At 40.6% G+C, this 21050-nt stretch overlaps 1 protein-coding gene across 4 annotated transcripts in view; it reads right to left on the bottom strand.

Annotated features, from left to right (window-relative positions):
- Positions 1-21050, bottom strand: part of LOC122565146 (scaffold attachment factor B1-like) — an 85288-nt gene that overhangs the window by 33495 nt on the left and 30743 nt on the right. For all 4 annotated transcript variants that reach the window (XM_043720820.1, XM_043720822.1, XM_043720823.1 and 1 more), the window contains exons 7-12: positions 20867-20964; positions 14212-14361; positions 12291-12409; positions 10505-10626; positions 5445-5488; positions 1632-1774 (exon numbers count right to left, since the gene is read on the bottom strand). In XM_043720820.1, the coding sequence (XP_043576755.1) occupies positions 1632-1774; positions 5445-5488; positions 10505-10626; positions 12291-12409; positions 14212-14361; positions 20867-20964 (676 nt within the window). The remainder of the gene's footprint in view (positions 1-1631; positions 1775-5444; positions 5489-10504; positions 10627-12290; positions 12410-14211; positions 14362-20866; positions 20965-21050) is intronic.

A 21050-nucleotide genomic window follows, 5' to 3' on the forward strand; every position in this document is an offset into this window, starting at 1 on the left:
GAATCTGTGAGAGTGTGGAAGTGTATGGTGAGCATACGAGAGAGAGCTTTCTGTGAGAGTGTGGAAGTGTATGGTGAGCATACGAGAGAGAGCTTGCATATGAGAGAGGGTCTGCGTGAGTGTCTCTCTCTGTAGGTATGCGTGTGTGTATCTCTCTCTGTAGGGTTGTGTGCATGTGTAGAAGTTTGTATGTGTGTGTATGTTTGTCTGTCTGTGTGCATCTGTCTGTACAGAGACACACTGCTACAGACACACACACACACTCCTACAGACTCTCTCTCATATGCTCACACATACACTCACACAACCTCTCAAACTTACACCCCTTTACACTCACACATATACTCACTCTCTCTCAGACACTCATAACCCAAAGCCCCCACACACACCAACATGCATGTGCGCATGGACACACACAAGCTCGAAACTGGACTGTTGACAAATTTAGCATGGTTTCTTTAGCAACATAAAATGTTCACCCCATTCAGAACTATCTGCTGACTTGAAACTGGATCATCAGCAATCACACCAATGAAACAAAGTACTGAGCCAGAATAAACACTGGCCATATAATACATTTGTCAAAACTGCTTCCATATCTTGACAGAATCTTCACTCAGCTTCAGCAGCTTTCTATTAATTTTTTAAAAACTTACGTGTTTACAATCATAGAATCCCTATAAATGTAGAAGTAGGCCATTCGGCCCAGTTGAGTTCCACACAGACTCTCCAAAGACCATTCCACCCAGACCCCTGACCTGCAGCAGATCTCCAGAAACCCAAGTTAAGACACACTTCTACCAGAGTTCCTGGAAATCTTCCAAATTTTCAGGAGATCAGTACTTCAATTCCTTCCAGCCTCTGGAAACACCAATGGATTTCATCATTGTTTGTAAACATTGCTATGTGCACATTTTCATGATTTGGAAATGCTGGTGTTGGACTGGGGTGTACAAAGTTAAAAAATCACACAACACCAGGTTATAGTCCAACAGGTTTAATTGGAAGCACTAGCTTTCGGAGCGCTGCTCCTTCACCAAGTGGTTGCGGAGGACACAATTGTAAGGCACAGAATTTACAGCAAAAGTTTACAGTGTGATGTAACTGAAACTATACATTGAAAAATACCTTGATTGTTTGTTGAGTCTCTCATCTGACCATGGTCATTCTAACAGATGAGAGACTCAACAAACAATCAAGGTATTTTTCAATGTATAGTTTCAGTTACATCACACTGTAAATTTTTGCTGTAAATTCTGTGCCTTACAATTGTGTCCTCCACAATCACCTGATGAAGGGCAGTGCTCCAAAAGCTAGTGCTTCCAATTAAACCTGTTGGACTATAACCTGGTGTTGTGTGATTTTTTAACTTTGTGCACATTTTCGGCACCTCAGTAACGAATTCAACTTCTGCTGCAGGTAAGGTATGGAGTAAATATTTCACCCCATTAAAGGCCTGAGTTAAAGAAGTGAAACGAAAGGATGGGGGAGGTGAGAAATAGACAAGCTGTCAGTAGTGTTGCTATCTATTTTGAATGGTTTCTCTCAAAACTTTTAAAAGTTGTGCTTAAATTAATAGGGAAATTATAAAGTTTATAGCTGAAATCTTAAATTCAGTAAGTTGAACAGACCTGTGCCTCTCAACTTCCCAGTCATCCCTCTTATAGTCCCAATGGCGATCTCGTTCTCTTAGTGCAATCATTTTATCAAAGGATATGTAATCCCTTCCTCCATCTCTGCTGCGAGATCGTCTATGTTGACTCCTCGACCTTGTCTGTTATCCCACAGAAATAAAGTATGGTTAGACTCAATTCATTGGTACATTAATCAGCTCCTCTCTCCCCACCAAAATATTAAATCTTGATGAGAATCACAGAGAGCTACAGCACAGTGAAAAGCCTTTCAAACCCATGGCATCCACACCAGTCAGAAAACAACCATCTCACTATTCTAACTCAATTTTCCAGCAATTGGAATGCAAGTACATATCTAAATAATTCTTACATGTCATGAGAGCTCTACCCCTACCACCCTTACAGGCAGAAAGTTCCAGATTCCCACCACCCTCTTGGTGAAAATATTTTTCTCACATCACTTTTAAACTATCTTGTCTCTTCCCTTAAACCTATGCCCTGGTCATTGATCCCTCCATTAAGGGGATAAGTTCATTTCTATCTATGCCCCTCAATTTTATATATCTCAATCATGTCCCCTCTCAATTTTCTCTGCTCTAAAGAAAAAAAAAATCCAGTGTGCCTAATCTGTCTTCTGAACTGAAACTCTCCAAACCATGCAACATCTTGGAAAATCTCCTCAGCACCCTCTCTAGTTCAATCACATACATTTCATGTGGGTTCTAGAAAAGTCTACAATATTTTAGCTGTGGCCTAACCAACATTTTATACAGTTCCAGCATAACCTCCCTGTTCTTAAATCATAAGCCTTGGCTAATAAAGACTAGTATCCTAACTATCCTCTTAATCACTTTGTCCACTTGTCCAGATACCTTATGGTACATACAAGATTCCTTTGGTGCGGCACAGTGGCTCAGTGGTTAGCACTGCTGCCTCACAGCATCAGGGTACCAGGTTTGATTCCAGCCTCGGGTGACTGTCTGTGTGGAGTTTGCACATTCTCCCTATGTCTGCGTGGGTTCCCTCCAGGTGCTCCAGTTTCCTCCCACAGTCCAAAGATGTGCAGATCAGGTGAATTGGCCGTGCTAAATTGCCCCACAGTGTTAAGTCAATTAGTCAGAGGGAAATAGGTCTGGGTGGGTTACTCTTTGGAGGGTCAGTGTGGACTGGTCGGGCTGAAGGTCCAGTTTCCACACTGCAGGGAACCTAGTCTAATCTACTTCCCAGGGTCCTAGCATTCATCACATATGCCTGTCCAAGGGGATCACTTCACATTTATTGGGATTGAATTCCATTTGTCACTGATCAACCCATTTGAACAGCTTCTCTGTATCCTCTTGTAAGCTAAGACTATCCTCTCTATTTACCACTGCATTAATTTTTGTATTATCTGTGAACTTCCTGACCAATTGTCCTACATTCAAGTCTAAATAATTTATATAAACAACAAACAACACTGATCCCTGTGGAATACCACTGGACAAAGACTTCCAGGTGGAAAAACAGCCCTCAACTCCGACCTCCTTCTTCCTGCCATTCAAGTAACTGTGGATCAATTTGCCAAATTTCCTTGGATCCTACAGGCTCGTAGCTTTTGCTATCAGTCCCATGTAGAACCTTATCAAGAGCCTTGCTAAAGTCCAAGTAGACTACATCAATAACCTTGCTCTCATCAACATACCTGGTCACCTCTTTGAAAACTTCAAAGCATTGGTTAGACATGATCTTCGCTTAACAAAACCATGCTGACTGCTCTTGATTAATCCCTGCCTCTCCAAGTGCAGATTAATCTGTCCCCCAGAATAGCTTCCAATAGCTTCCCATTGCTCAGGTTGAACTAACTTGCCTGTGGTTACCTGGTTTATTTTTTCCTGCCTTCCTGAATAATGGTACCACATCACCTGTCTTCTAGTACCTCTCCTGCAGTCAGACAGGAATTGAAACTTTTTTGCCAGTGCACTTGCCTTTTTCTCCCTCATCCCACTAAGCAACCTTGGTTACATTTTATCCAGCCCTGGAGATTTGTCTACTGTTCAACCCGCCAGACTACTCAGAACCTTGTCTCTGTTAATGCTAACTTCTTTAGCGTTCACAATATTTGAGGGCCCCATTCCTTTTCTTTAACAGAACATCTTGGCCCTGTACTCTCCATATTTCGTTTTTCCTCTCATGTTTCTGAGACAAATCTATCTGAAAATTACTATGCCCAGTCCACTCTGGCCAAATTACATCTGACCTTACTAACAATCGGTCTTCCTCCAGTTTAAAACTTTTATTTTGGGCCCATTCTTGGCCTTCTTCATAACAATCTTGCATCTAATTGAGTTATAATCACAATATGCAAATGGTCCCCCACTGAGACTTAAATTACTTGCCCAGCTTTGCGCCCTCTCTTATGAGGTCTTTTACATACTGGCTTAAAACACTCTCCTGGATGCATTTTAAGGATTCTGCTCCCTCTAAACCTTTCACACTGTGATGACCTCAGTTATTGCTGGGGAAGCTAAAATCCACTACTATTACAACTATATTACTTTTAAATCTCCCTGAAATTTACTTGCATATCTGCTCTGCTATCTCTAACAGTAATAGGGCCTAAAGTATACTTGTGATAAAGTGATCCAATAACCTGATTGCTTTTCTTTTTATTTTTAAATTCTATCCAGAAGCTTTACTGAGAAACCTTAAGATGCCATCCCTCCTTATTGCTGTAATCGATTCCTAAAATTGCAACACCACCTCCTCTTCTACTTCTTGCCCTGACATGTCTGAAGACCGTGGAATATTGAACTGCTAATTCTGCCCCTATCTCAATCATATTTCAAATGAAAGCAATGACATCATAACCCCTAAGCCCACAACTCATCGACCTTGCTCTTCAGATTCCAAGCATTCAAATAAATTGTAACCATACTCTCTGCCCTAACCACTAACTCTGGAGGTAAATGCCACAGTCACAGCCCCAAAACTTTCTATTGCTTTGTTCTAAACTATTTAAATTTAATATTTATTTGATTGTTCAAATGAAACTAATATCACTTTACAAGTTGAGCCCCAACAACAAAATAGCTTAACCACTCCACTGATATTTAAGACAAGAAAATATACAACCAACTTTTCATTAACTGGCACCAATGGGACCATGGGTGTGCCAGTTGATCAAGTATTCCAGATAATCAAGAGGCCCACATAATCAATGAAGTGTAATGCATCACTATTTTACTTAATTTACAGCATAAATCAATTAAACAATAATGCAACTTCGTCTTCAATAATTCTTACTGGCAGAGAGCTTTCTCACTCGCATCCTCAACTGACTACTTGGACATCATGGTATTTGAGGAGAAATTGACTCAAAATTGAAACTGTTGTTATTTCATGAGGCCATTTGATAAAACAAGCATATTACTTTGAGGTAATTAAATTTTAAAAACATAATAACTGGACAGAATACTGCAATAGACTTCATAGTATTTGAGGTATATAACTTTTGTTTATCAAGAGTGCTAGTTAATAAGGTGCCGGTTAAAATAAAGTTGCTGTACTTACTTTCAGGGGAAAAAATGCCAAAAAATTAACAAGTGGCACACTAAGCAAATTACAAATTTAAAATAGTCAACCCTAATCCAAGAATAGTACCGGAGGTGTTACAACGGCTCAGATTGGTTCAACACAATGCTCCTGACCTGTGATGGAGCAGCAAGAATTATGTGGCACTCATCTCAGCTGTAACACACGCAATCCAAACTCGCAACAATGGACCGTCGCATTGAGGTGCAGTAAGCGTAAAATCAGAGCTCAAGAACCTACCCTCCTCCTTTCTCGGTCTCTCCTTCTCGCTGAGCTTCGACTTCCTAGAGAAGAATTCAAAAGAAATGTTCATTCTCTATCAAAATGTATTCACTGATGTACTTTTGATTTCACACAAAGTTTGACGTATTATTTGTTGGATCACAAAAAGCAAAGTTTCTACGTCTTACCAAGTGATAGCTTGCAAATTGACAACTTCAAAGTAAACTTACCTTCATTTATTTAGTCTGGACGTGGTGTTCCAGACCTTGAAATCCAGATAAATGCTTCTTAAAAAAAAACTTACATGAATGGCTTCGGGGACTTGGCTACACAAAGCAAACTTCAATGGTATCAGGTGAAACGCAAGTTAAACAACGAGGACAGGAACAGACTTCAGAATAAAGGCAAATTGGTAAAATTAGCAACCATGAGGGTGAAATTTAACTCAGGGAGGCATAAAGTGATGTATTTTAGCAGGATAAATGAGGGGAGGTTATCTTCAAAATGGTAGGATAAACTTAAGATTCTTAACAAAAAAAGGGATCCTTGGTCCTAGCTGTAGCCCTGTCTCTAATTCTGGGTACCACACTTGAAGGAGCTCAAAATTATCAAAAGAAAGTTACTGAAATAATAACAACCTGTTAGCTGCAGTGATGTGGAGAGAATGGAGAAGTTCGGATTTTTCTCCATCCAAGAGGAAAGGTTAAAGACTGATGGATGTGTTCAAAATGGTGACAGAGGTCAATAGAGTGAATCAGCAATAATTATTTCCACTGCTGAAATGTTAGAAAGGAGAGGACATGTACATCAGGCAATTTGCACAAGATCTTGAGCTAACATGAGGTACACTTCAGTTTCCGAAAGGCATTCAAATCAGGTTCCAAACAAAAAGGCTAATATGTAAGAGCTCAAGGAACTGTGGACAACGTTCCAGCAGGGGTACAGGAATAATTAAGACAAGAATCAAAAAGAAGGCAGAAACAGGGCATTTTCAATTTGACAGGCAGCGAATATGATCAGAATCAGATATGCAGGTATGTCACAAGGATCAGTGATGGAGCCTCAGCTATTTTGCAATCTATGTTCACAACTTCCAAAGACACAAAATAATTGTGGATCACACAAAGCTGAATGGAAACATAAGCTGGAAGACGGACATGCAAAATTACAATGATGTGTAGACAAGTGAACTGAATGAGCAAGAAGATGTCAAATGTATAAACCGCCAAAACACCAAAGTTGGAAGAGCAATAGACTGAAGATCTAAAGATGCCTGGTTCAATCCTGGGTTTTGGTAAAATATGTAAATGAATTATACTCGTATACAGAACAACCTTCATTATCCGAACGAGACAGGCGATAAATATTTTGTTCAGATAACTAAATGTTTTTACAGGTCTTTGAGATCTTGTTCAGATAACCTGAAATTTGGATAGCTGACATTCGGATAACTGAGGTTGTTCTGTATTAGGAAACAGTGAAATTATTCAATTTAGTTTTAAGAATAGAAAATTAGAATTATTTTTAAAAGATATGAAACCAAGAGACGTGGCTGTGCTTGTAGGTGCACAAGCAGTTCAGAAGATGAATCCCAAATTGGTCTTTGTTGTAAGAGAATTGGAGTACGAGAATAAAGAAGTCTTCCTCCAATTTGGAGGACGTTTCTCTCAACCACCTTTACACAGGCAGAGCTTGGTCACTGGAGGATGCAACATCAACTGCTGCATTCGATCCCTTTTACTTTCAAAGCTCATTTGGTGGGCGGCACGGTGGCACAGTGGTTAGCACTGCTGCCTCACAGCGCCAGAGACCCGGGTTCAATTCCCGACTCAGGCGACTGACTGTGTGGAGTTTGCACGTTCTCCCCGTGTCTGCGTGGGTTTCCTCCGGGTGCTCTGGTTTCCTCCCACTGTCCAAAGCTGTGCAGGTCAGGTGAATTGGCCATGCTAAATTGCCCGTAGTGTTAGGTAAGGAGCAAATGTAAATGTAGGGGTAGGGGTGGGTTGCGCCTCGGCGGGTCGGTGTGGACTTGTTGGGCCGAAGGGCCTGTTTCCACACTGTAATGTAAACTAATCTAATCTAAATTTAAATTTGCCATAGTTTTGTTTATTCACTTTGTCTAATTTGTAATTTACGATATGTAGGGGTAGGGGTGGGTTGCGCTTCGGCGGGTCGGTGTGGACTTGTTGGGCTGAAGGGCCTGTTTCCACACTGTAATGTAAACTAATCTAATCTAAATTTAAATTTGCTATAGTTTTGTTTATTCACTTTGTCTAATTTGTAATTTACGATATTGCTTATCTTTATGTCACCAGCAAATTTAAATCTGTGGCGTTCTATTCAACCTTGAGTCATTGAAAAATGAATAGAAAAAGTCCCTTAACACCTCTCAAGCTTGTAACAAACAGCATACAACTTGTGAAGCTGTAACTTTACCACTAAATGTTGGTCACAAGTGTATTCTGTGCTACTACTAATATAGGTGAAGAATGAAAATAATGTAATTGTAATACTGAACGTCAGCAAAGGCAAAATGCCTCCACCACACTCATTCCAGTCAAAAGACAGAATCCTGAGTACAAGTTGCGTAAACTTAGCTTGTATTTGCTTGAATTTATTTAGACGGTTGAGGAATGATTTATTTAACAAGAACGAAAAAGTACTTCCTCCAATGGGCAAATCCAAACATGTAAACATAATCATAAAACTAGAATTGGACTATTTAGATTTAAAACCAAAAAGCACTATTTAAAAAAAAGGAATGGATGACATATTTTTCCTTTTTTGACTACAATCTAGAACGGACCTCAATTATTGCCGTTTGGAATACAAGGGCAGAGTTTTGCAAACTTGCAAAAAAACCAGGTGGTGCACATTTTTAGTTGTGCGCAGAACATTACAGTACAGTACAGGCCCTTCGGCCCTCGATGACCTGTGGAACCAATCTGTAGCTCATCCAACCTACACTATTCTATGTTCATCCATATGTTTATCCAATGACCATTTAAATGCCCTTATAGTTGACAAGTCTACTTCTGTAGAAGGCAGTGCATTCCACGCCCCTACTACTCTGAGTAAAGAATCCACCTCTGACATCTGTCCTATATCTATCACCCCTCAGTTTAAAGCTAAATCCCTTCGTGCTAGCTATCACCATCTGAGGAAAAAGGCTCTCACTGTCCACCCGATGTAACCCTCTGATTATCTTGTATGTCTCAATTAAGTCACCTCTCACAATCTTCTTCTCTCCAATGAAAACAGCCTCAAGTCCCTCAGCCTTTCCTCGTAAGACCTTCCCTCTATACCAAGCAACATCCTGGTAAATCTCCTCTGAACCCTTTTCAAATCATCCACATCTTTCTGAGAATGCAGCAAGCAGAACTGAATGCAATACTGCAACTGCGGCCAGAGCAGAGTTTTGTACAGCTGCAACATGACCTAATGGCTCGGAAACTCAATCCCTCCACCAATAAAAGCTAATACAACGTATGCCTTCTTAACAATCCTATCAACCTGGGTGCAAAACAATGATGCTTCAACACAGTGAGGTGGATACTTTAAGATGGAGTGGCACCAGAGCCACGGGTTAAAGAAAAACTGTCCGACAACAGCCCCCAGATTGGTGCAGCTGCAATTTGTTCCAGATTCGAAATGCAAAGCAGCCACAGACATCTAGAACCAGCATAAGAAAATGTCCCCCCCTCTCTCCTCTCAGTTTGAGTGAAAACATTTTAAAAAACTAAATCTTATAAAGTAACCTAGTATAAAGGAAAGATCATGTCTGGGAAAGGGAGTTGGTTGGCCTTTCCTAGACGTGATGGTACAGAGAACAGCGAACGGAGAATTCACCACAAAGGTATACAGGAAAGCCACACACACAGACCAAGTCCTAAACTACGAAAGCAACCACCCCAACACACACAAAAGAAATTGCATCAAGACACTATTCAAAAGGGCCACAACACACTGCAGTACACCAGAACTGCAAAAAGAGGAAGAAGACCTATACAATGTATTCGCCAAAAACAGATACCCGCGCAATTTCATCAACAGATGTCTAAGGGAAAGACAACGGAATGAGGACATACCACAACCCAAAGGACTAGCCACACTACCATACATCAGGAGCATTTCCGAACTGACAGCCAGACTACTGCGACCACTTGGACTCATTACAGCACACAAACCAACAGCCACTCTCAGACAACTCACCAGAACAAAGGACCCAATACCCAGCATGAGCAAAACCAATGTGGTGCACAAAATCTCATGCAAGGACTGTACAAAACACTACATAGGACAAACAGGAAGACAGTTAACGATCTGCATCCATGAACACCAACTAGCCACAAAACGACACAACCAGCTATCCTTCGTAGCCACACACTCAGATGACAAGCAACATGAATTCGACTGGGCCAACACTACTATTATAGGACAAGCCAAACAGAGAACAGCCAGGGAATTGCCAGAGGCGTGGCACTCATCCACAGATTCAATCAATAAGCACATCGACCTGGACCCAATGTACCGACCACTGCAGCGGACAGCTGGAACTGACAACCGGAAGCGGCAGATTTAAACCGATACAAATGCCGGAGGAAAGATCACAGAAGCCCTTCACAGGAGGTTCCCAAGCACTGAGGATGTCACCTAGACATTGGTGACCTTGTTTTAAATGGGCATTCATGCATTTGTAATGGACTGTGGAATAATGAAGTTCAATTATCAGTGCAATGACACTACAAAGGGTACTGAATATCTGAAACTTTTCTGTTATTTCAGCAGGTACCCTCCCGTAAAAAATATAGATGCTTGGTTCAATTGACACCTAAGCCTGAGATCAATAGAATTATTTTTCATGAAGGCTATCACAAGTGGAATCAACACTAGGAATGAAGTTTGAGGCACAGATCAGATAATAACAAATCTTTGGTTAAAGGGCATGAATGGCCTACTCCAGCTTCATTAATGACTTTTCCAAGCAGTAAAGTTTCAACTTCAATTAAAGCAAAGGATAACGTGTTAATGCGATACACAGCCTAATTTCCCTCATGACATTTTGCAGTCTCCCTTACTTGAGTGTGATCTTTGTCTACTAGAATTCCTTTCTCTCCTGTCTTTTCTTCTATCGTCGTCCTGTATTTTGGAATCTCCTTGGCTGTCTTTTCGATCATCGTTTTTGCCATTGATAGATGACCTAAATTTGAATCAAATCATTTGAACAAGTCTTATCAACAGATAGATAATGTACATCTTCCTAGTCAATCTACTATGCAAAGGCAGAACCCTACTTAATATGCAGCACTACCAAATTAATTATAATTCTGTGACAAAAGAGCAATGCCTGAAAGTTCCTGATGTGCATTAAGCTACAAACACGGAGTGAAGACGATGGCAATGTACTTCCCAATTAAAAATAGTACATTCAAGTGAGCGTTAGGCAAAACCTTCTGTAATTATTCAACCTTGTGGCATTGGATAGGGGTTGGTAGGAGCTGTCAGCATCAATTCTACTCACTCACTTTTTAACATACTGGACTAACTTACTGGATTGGCCAATTTCTGAACTGTCCTCCTCCATTAATCAGAGCATTCACCGGAACTTTACAGATGCTGCCAGACCTGTTGAGCTTTTCCAGCATCTCTATTTTTGTATAGAAAAATAGTCCTTTGTAGGTGATTCCTTTGATTGATGACTTATTTTCCACTTTTGTTACAGTCAACCACTTGAAACCTCTACATTCAGTAGGAAGCTGTTCAAGTTTACTAACTAGACGTCCTGCAAACTGACAAGTTTGCAGGCAATGTTGCAGATCAGCAGCTCTCTCAGTCAGACAATGTCACATTGCAGGTATTTGAAACAGAAACCATCAATAATGACACTGTTTTCTGCTCAACCTGACTGGATATGGGCTATTGCTCACAAGGATTCGTGATGAAGGGCTCTTGCCCGCAAAAATCGATGCCTGACCTGCTGTGCTTTTCCAGCACTACATTCTCGACTCTGATTTCCAACATCTGCAGTCCTCACTTTCTCCTGGCTATAGTCTATTGTCCACTAGGTACTACCTTTTCAAAAAATTGTTTTGGTTTTTATTTTAAAATAAAAGCTAGTATGTTTAAGTATGCTACATGTGCACAGTATGCATATTCACAGCTACTAACATTTAGTTGAAGGTTATAGGTGGAGAGATGCAAGATCCTGCAACAGTTTGAAAACTAGGATGCAAATTTTAACATTCATGCCAGAATTGTCAATATAAAGCATGAAAGTGGAGACTGGTGAGTGGAATTTCTAAAGAATTTGCTCAGCAACCAGGTACACACATTTAACCTGATGCATCGCCTCTAAAACAACAGAAAATTAACTCGGCAAAAAAAAAAAAATCTCAGAGCTTCCTAGTCTGTAAGCTAAGTTAGTTACTGAAGCTGTTAACAGTGACTTAGAAATCAAGAATCCCTTTATCAGATGAAGAAACAACTGAGGTTCTACTTATCTGAACTGCCTTCAAACCAAGTCAAGATGAGGACAATTAGGGATTGGAAATGTAAGGAACTACAACAACCAGCTGGAATGAAGTTTCTAGGAATACTTTCTAACTGGACAGTCACAGCAACCTAGCAATCTTATAACAGAAGCACTAGTCAAATATGTTGTTCCTACACAGCATGAGCTCAGAAGAAAATTACATGATCTTATTGAAGGTCGCATTAAGCAAATATTGTCAAGTTAAATGGCCTTTGACAGTTGACTAGTCCTTGTAAATACAGTGAAGGATAAAAGTGAGGAATAACTATCAAATTTCTGTAGCACGAGCTCTCTGGTAAAACTAGAGTGTAGTCTTCAGGAGAGGCACTTACTTATCTCTTGATTGATCTCCATCGCTCCCACTTCTTCGGTTGGAACTTTGTTTGGAGACTTTCTTCACACTTCCCACCTTTTGCTCTGTACGCTTCTTACAGCCAGGTTCACTTTTGGCCTGCAAACACAAACAGCACATTGCTTCAATGGATTTTAATCACACATCACTTATATTATTCATGTTCCTAACAGGAACCAATAATCTCTGCAAATTAAATGGCAAATCCAATGTATTACTTAGTCCCCATTTGTCCATGCCATCTCCCTTCCATCTGCCAATATTAATCAGTAATTAGCTATTCCTGAGGTATCGGTGCTTTTCACATGACTTCCTCAGCCCAAAGAGTACATGAGAATGGGCACACCATGCTTTTTATTTAAACTGAGATGAAAAGGTCATCTTTGGAACCTTGGCTTTCACTACTTTAGGAATTAATATTGCATTGCAACCTTTGCATTCCAGTGTATGTCAATCACATGTAAACTGTGGATATACTTTATTCCAATTACTGAATATGGAAGTTGCATAAAAAAAAACACCACTACTGCGGTTTTTAAAACTATATGAATTGAAATCATCTCCATTGTTCAAACAACCATCCATCATACAATACAGCAACTCAACAGAGTTGAGGTTCTTGGCTGTTCTCAACTAATTAACACAACAGTTAGCTGCTGCTTTATTTCGATGGAGAAGATGCAATGAGCTGGGTGACATATAGGAATTGACCTCTCTGTTTCCAAAGACTAAATTAATAAGAATAGGTCATTCCGCCCTTCAAACCTACTTGGCCATATGACCATGATTAAGTGTTTGTCATCTGAACTCCACTTCCTGCCTGCCACTATGTCCATCAACTCTCTTTGGAATCTCTCTTCAAAAAATCAGCTCATCTCAGTCTTTATTATATTCAGCAACTACCTCAACTGCTCTCAATTTCAAAATACAATAACTGTCAGAGGAAATTATTCCTCATTGCTACCTGAAGTGGGAGACTCCTCAGTGTCTAAGTTTGCCTCAGTGAAGAAACATCCTTGCAGCATCAACCCTGTCAAGCCCCTCTCAGAATTTTAGCTGAGATCACTTCATGATCTTATTTTCCAATAAGTACAGACCTAACTTGTTCAATATTTTGAGAAGTCCAATCCTTTCAGCCCAGTTAGCAGTATCTAAAATATTCATTTAAGTGTATCCCTTAAGTATGGAAACTAAAACCGTATGGAGTACTCTAGATGCAGTCTTTCCAATGAAGGCCAACACTCCATTTATCTTCCTAATTACTTGACGTACCTGCATGGTCATCTTTTAAGATTCATGTACATGCATACTAAGATCACCCTTTAAAAGAGTATTCTGCAGTCTCTTTCCATTTTAACAATATTCTTTGATTTAAACGTATTAATACATGAAATCTGAGCATTTTGCTCTTTGACTAAATTTTCTGAATAAAACTTGTTTATCAATCATAGTGACTGGCTATGTTCTGCTAAGTCCAGCTGGAACGACAATACATGTCCAGATGAGGTACTCAAAGCCGAAAAGGAACGGAGTTTCAAAGAAAATATTAAAAATCCTAAGAGATGTGACAATAAAGCTAACTCAATTCAAGGAAGTTAAATCGATGGGATAGGGTTGGCCCAGGGAAGAGGAAGTCATGTCTATAATCACAGCGTAAAAAAAGTTAACATGTCGATTTATATGGATATTTAGCATCTGGTTTGCTCTCACATAATTTGAACTGTTGAGTGAAGATGGCAGAATAAATGGGAATGTAATGAAAAACTGGAGGATGCCTTTCTAGAAATCACATCAGCGCACACAGAGACACAGGAACTTCTTGAAAGCTGCACACAACATGCAGTAAATTAAAAATCGAAGTATGCTTATTAGCTGTTTCCCTGAGTACTTTTTGTTCTCACCAGTTCTACAGTGATGGTTTGTCCATTTAGTTCAGTCTGATTCAGGGCATCGATGCTTCTTGTTGCCTCTTCTGGTGTCAACATGGTTATGAATCCATAGCAACGTGCACCAGGATTACGAGCGTCAGTTACTACTTTGGCACAAATCACCTGTACAAAAACGATCAAAAACAGGATGCACACATTATATTTTCCAAGGAAATGCTGTGAAATAAAGTCATTTTGGCTGGTTAAATGTTTATCTGCAAGTTAATATTTTACGAAAAGCAAACAGTGAAGTTCTTTAAACAGTTGACACAACCAACATAAACAGATACAGCTGCAACCTCAAAGAATAGAGACTGAAGTTTGACAAATATAAAATTTTTATAATGCCATATTAAAGAAAGTTTTCATTTTTAATTTTGCTAGTCTCTCTGTTTAGATTACCTGTAACATTGCTGCACAGTTCTCAATACCAAAAGCCCCCTCCATTCATTTAACATGACTCATATTTAAGTAAGGAACTTTATGCTATCCCTAAGAAACAAGTCCAAAGAAATATAAATTAGGCGGATTGACCATGTTAAACTTCCCCATATTGTTTGTGGATGTGCAGGTTAGGTGGGTTAACTACGGTAAATGTGGGGTTATGGGGATAGGGTGGGATGTTCTTCGGAGAGTCGATGTAAACTCGACGGGCCTCATGGTCTCTATCTGCACTACAGGGATTCTATGATTCTGAGAATCAGTACACAATTCAGTCCTTCAAAACGTTGCCAATAGTATCGGATTACAATCAATCAGTTTTAATTCGAATTGACCATTCATCTCTTCCCTTTTTCAACTGCTATTTCTGTTTCTGGGGATAAGCTTTCTACTAGAAATAACATGCTCAGAGATACTCCTAACAAGTGTATTCTCATACTGCATCCTGTAAGGACTGCAATGGAATGGATTGTTCTCATGAGGCTTCTTTTTGAAATGACACTTCCAACACAAGTCTCCCATTTTTCTTAAGCTAAAGCTGCTTCCTCACTGTAACTAATAACTTTCAACAGTGACTGACCTATTTCCCACTTCTAACCTCAACTTTCTTCCCAGAACCAAGACAGGTTCCCTTTGAATTCACAATCCATGTGCCTCGATATTCAAAGGTTCATCCTTCACCATATTCACCAGTTCAACCATGACGCCAACCTATCTTTTCTCTCCTCCCTTATTAGCATTCCAAAGGCATCATTGTCTTCATAAGGCCCTCTTCCATACCCTTAACATCCCTCATTCCCTCTCCCACATGGAACTGTCAAAACGGTAACACTTGTTTCTTTATCCTCCTCCTTGACAAAGCTCCTAAACATTTCTTCCAGATGAAGCAGCAATTTATTTGTACTACTTTCAAACTAATGTACCATAGTCACTACTTGAAATGCAATCAAGGCGGCACAGTGGCTCAGTGCTAAGCACTGCTGCCTCAGTGCCAGGGAGCCAGGTTCGATTCCCACTGTGAGCGATTGTCTGTGTGGACTATGTCTACATGTGTTTCCCCTGGCTGCTCCAGTTTCCTCCCAGAGTCCAAAGATATGCAGGTTAAGTGGTCTGGCCATACTAAATTGTCCATAGTGTCCAAGGATGTGTGGGCTAGGTGGATTAGCCCTTGGAAATGCAGGTTACAGGAATAGGGTCTGGGTGAGATGCTATTTGGAGAGTCAATGTGAATACGATGGACAGATTGGCGTGCTTCCATGCTGAACGGATTCTATGTATCCTGCTTTATTTGTATATAGGCGACATTGCAGAAACATGCAATTCAGCCCATCAAATCTAGTCCACTGATAAGATCACAGCTGATCTGAAAACTCAGATAAATAGTGTGATTGCTTTGTACAATACTTCTAGTCAGTCAGCAGGCCTGACCCCAATCTTCTGGTCTCTTGCCATTTCACGAATATTAGGTAAAAACAAGGACTGCAGATGTTGGAAACCAGATTCTACATTAGAGTGGTGCTGGAAAAGCACAGCAGGTCAGGCAGCATCTGAGGAGCTGGAAAATTGACGTTTTGGGCAAAAGCCCTTCATCAGGAATTTCACGAATATTGTTGACCTCATGCCCACATTTCTACCCTCTGCCTGCTTCAGTGTAACAGTGGTGCTCAATGTAAGCAGGAGGAACAGCACCTTCTTTTCCAATGCAGTACTTCACAGCTTTCGAGCTGAACAATTAGTTCAACACTTCAAACCATGAACTCTGCCCTCCATTGATATCTTTGCTACTCCCATAAGTCTATCTTATTTTCATTTTTTTTTGGTTTGTTTTCTCTTTGAGCTGACCTTGATTCTACTATTAACACCTACTCTGGACCAATGCTTCTCCACAGCCATTGCTAAACCTGTTGGTCTTTTATTCCCCTACTTTCATCTCTAATCTAACCCACCCGCTAACATTTGCCAACTTTCATCTTTGCGTCCCGCTTCCCTTTCTCCCTCATTCAACAGCATAAAACCTATCATAGAATCGTCACAGCATGGAAATAGGCTATTCGGTCCAACAACTCTACACCAACTCTCCGAACAGCATCCAGTCTCACCCTTCTACCCAATCCTTATTTCCATGGCTAATTCACCTAACCCGCACATGCCTGGACACTATAGGTAATTTAGTATGGCTAATCCAACTAACCATTGGATGTGGGTGGAAACTGGAGAACCTGGAGGAAACTATGCAGACAAGGGGAGAATGTGCTCTTTCAATTTTGAAGAAGACTCATTAACCTCTCTCTGTGGATTTGCCGCTCAACCTGGGTATTTCCATCTTTTCCTATTTTACTTTCAGTTTCTGCAGCACCCTGATTTTGCATTCAACTTTTTCCAGGTAGCCAGCTGCCACTGTTCACCCTCATTGAAACTATACTACTGAAAGAGCAGTGTTTACAAAATTACAAATTTTAAGCATAAGCTATCTTTGAATAAATATTTTATACAGCTACAGTGACACATCTTTGCTCATTTCCATTTCATTTGGATATTTCAGCTCAGATGGATTGTAAGTACTTAAATATCATTAAGCATATCTGGCAAACAAAGTATGGAATACTCATGCTTCATAAAGTTGCGACTTAAATCTTACTTAAGGATGCAAACACATCCTAGGTTGATATTTTGCTGTTATACCAAGAAAGCACTGCACATGCTTGCTGCAAGCACACTTTGACAACCTGTTCAGCTGGGCATAGAATATTCCAAGCACCACATGAAAATCAACAAGTCGTAGAGACGTACAACACAGAAACAGATCCTTTGGGTCAACTCATCCATGCTGATCAGATATCCTAACCTAATCTAGCCCCATTTGCCAGCATTTGATCCATATCCCTCTAAACACTTGCTATTCATATACCCATCCAGATGCCTTTTAAATGCTCTAATTTTAACAGTCTCCACAACTTTGTATGGAGCAAGCTGCCAGAGAGACACTAACTTCTGCATGGAAAAAGTTGCCTCTTAGGTTTATTTTAAATCTTTCCCCTCTCACCTTGAACCTGTGCTCTCTAGTTTTGGACTTCCCCCACCCACGAAAGAGACCTTGTCTGTTTATCATATCCATGCCCATCATGACTTTCTAAACCTCTTTAAGGTCACCCATCAGATTCCAAAGCTCCAGGGAAAACTGCCCCAGCCTATTCAGCCTCTCCCTATAGCTCAAACCCTCCATCACTGGCACCATCCTTGTAAATCTTTTCTGAACCCTTTCAAGTTTCACAACATCCCTCCTACAGCAGGGAGACCAAAATTGTACACGGTATTCCAGAAGTGGCCGAACCAATGCTCTGCACAGCCACAACATGACCTTCCAACTCCTATACTCAATGCACTGACCAATAAAGACAAGCATACCAAATGTCTTTTTCACTACCCTATCTACCTGAGAGTCCACTTCCAAGGAGCTATGAATCTGCACTCCAAGGTCAGTAACACTCCCCAGGATCTTACCATTAAATGTCTAAGTCCAGCCCTGACTTGCCTTACAAAATGCTGCACCTCATATTTATCTAAATGAGGCTTCATCTGCCAATTCTCGGCCCATTGACCCATCTGATCAAGATCCCATTGTACTCTAAGATAACTTTCTTCACTATCCACTACACTTTCAATTTTGGTGTGATCAGCAAACTTACCAATCATACCTCCTACGTTCATAACCAAATCATTTAAACATATGACGAAAGGTAGTGGACCCAGCACCAATCCTTGTGGCACACTGCTGGTCAGAGGCCTCCAGTCTGAAAAGCAACCCTCCTGCATCACCCTCCATCTTCTACCCTCTATCTTCTACCTTTGAACCAGAACTGTATCCAACGAGTTATTTCTCCCTCTATTTCATGTGATCTAACCGGTCTACCATGAGGAACTTTGTCAAACGCCTTACTGAAGTCCATATCTATCGCGTCCACTGCTTTGTCCTCATGAAACCTCTCCGTTGCTCCTTCAAAAAATTCAAGTTAATGAGCCTTTCCATATACATGTAAATCCTGTCCCTCAGGATTCCCTCCAACAACTTACCCATCACCGATGTCAGGTTTACTAGTCTATAGCTCCCTGGCTTTTCCTTACCATCTTTCTTAAAATAGTGGCACCATGTTAGCCAACCTCCAGTATTCCGCCACCTCGTGAGTCGCTATCCATAATACAAGCCACTGGGTCATGGTCAACATTTTTGCCTCAACTAACACCATCAGAATGTCGTCATTTGTCAAATCTTGTTAAATGATTGCTACATGTAACAATAACTCAATTTTAAAAGGGTATATATTATTGTATAATCTATGAAGAGTTAATTAAGCAGGGACCAATTGGTGCGTTCTAAGAACAAAAAAGTTACAGCAAAGGAAGAGGCCCTTCAGCCCTCCAAGTCTGTGCCGATCCAGATCTTCTATCTCAACCTGCCGTTTATTCTCCAAAGATGTGTATCCCTCTTCTCCCTGCCCATTCATGTATCTGCCTAGATATATCTTAAATGACGCTATCGTGCTCGCCTCTACCATCTCTACTGGCAACACATTCCAGGCACCCACCACCATCTGCATAAAGAAATTTCCACACACATCTCCCTTAAACTTTTCTCTTCTCACTTTGAACTAGTGACCCCTAGTAATCGAGTCCCCCACTCTGGGAAAAAGCTTCTTGCTGTGCACCCTGTCTCTACCTCTCATGATTTTGTAGACCTCAATCAGGTACTCCTTAACCTCCGTCTTTCAAATGAAAATAATCCTAACCTACTCAACCTCTCTTCATAGCTAGTGCCCTCCATTCCAGGTAACATCCTGGTGGATCATCTCTGCACTCTCTCCAAAGCATCCACATTCTTTTGGTAATGTGGCAACCAGAACTGTACACAGTATTCCAAATGTGACCGAACCAGTCTTATATAACTGTAACATGACCTGCCAACTCTTGTACTCAGTACCCTATCCGATGAAGGAAAGCATGCCGTATACCTTCTTGACCACTCCATCAACCTGCGTTGCCATCTTCATAGTACAATGGGCCTGAACACCCAGATCTCTGTACACCAACTCTCCCCAGGGCTTTTCTATTTGCAGTTTAGTTCGTTCTTGAATTGGATCTTCCAAAATGCATCGCCTCGCATTTGCCTGGATTGAACTCAGTCTTCCACTTTTCTGCTCAACTCTCCAATCCATTTATATTCTGCAGCATTCTCTGACAGTCCCCATTCATTATCTGCTATGCCACCTATCTTAGTGTCATCTGCAAATTTGCCAATCAGACGACCTAAACCTTACTCCAGATCATTTCTGTATATCACAAACAACAGTGGTCCTAGCACAAATCTCTGTGGAACACCATTGGTCTCAGTTCTCCATTTTGAGAAACTCCCTTCCATACTACTGTCTCCTGCTGTTCAGCTAGTTCTCTACCCATCTAGCTAGTACACCCTGGACTCCATGTGACTTCACTTTCTCCATCAGCCTGCCATGTGGAACTTCATCAAACACCTTACCGAAGTCCATGTATATGACATCTAGTGCCCTTCCTTCATCAATTAACATTGTCACTTCTGCAAAGAATTCTATTAAGTTGGTAAGACAGGACCTTCCTTGCACAAAACCATGCTACCTATCACTGATAAGCCCATTTTCTTCCAAATGCAAATTGATCCTATCCCTCTATCTTCCCCAGCATTTGCCCCTCCAGTGACGGTCTATAATTATCTGGGTTATCCCTGCTACCATTCTTAAACAAGGAGGCAACATTAGCAATTCTGCATGCCTCCCAGACCTCACCCATATTCAAGGATGTTGCAAAGATATCTGTTAAGGCCCCAAATATTTCCTCTCTTGTTTCCCCCAGTTCAAGTCTTCCAAGGGACAATATTCACAGCTGCCCTAAGAGTTCTAACAGGTAACAGAATTCCAATCAAGGGCAGTCCTCATACCAGGCAAAATAGGAAGCTGTAATAAACACAAAACATCTCTAACCTTTCAAAATCAAGTGGGATTACTTTGAACATATGGAAGGCAGAAAATAACAAGACATAAAAGTATCCAACAGCTTGTGGATCACTTTGAGGCATCTTGAGAATGTACAAAAGACTATGCAATTACAAGTTCTTCCAGCCCACACACTTCCTAATAATAAGATTAAGACACCTTCTCACCTTGCCATATTTACTGAAGAGGTTCTTCAAGTCAGTTGCTCTGGTTATGGAGGACAGGCCACTCACCCAAATGTTCTTTGGTATATCCAAAGCTCTTCCTAAATTGCAGGATAATTCTCATTAACAACTACTTAGCAAGGAAATATGATACAAGAAATACAAAACATTAAGGAAACAAAACTGT

Source organism: Chiloscyllium plagiosum, chromosome 31 (assembly GCF_004010195.1).
Source record: "Chiloscyllium plagiosum isolate BGI_BamShark_2017 chromosome 31, ASM401019v2, whole genome shotgun sequence".
NCBI classification, from domain to species: domain Eukaryota; kingdom Metazoa; phylum Chordata; class Chondrichthyes; order Orectolobiformes; family Hemiscylliidae; genus Chiloscyllium; species Chiloscyllium plagiosum.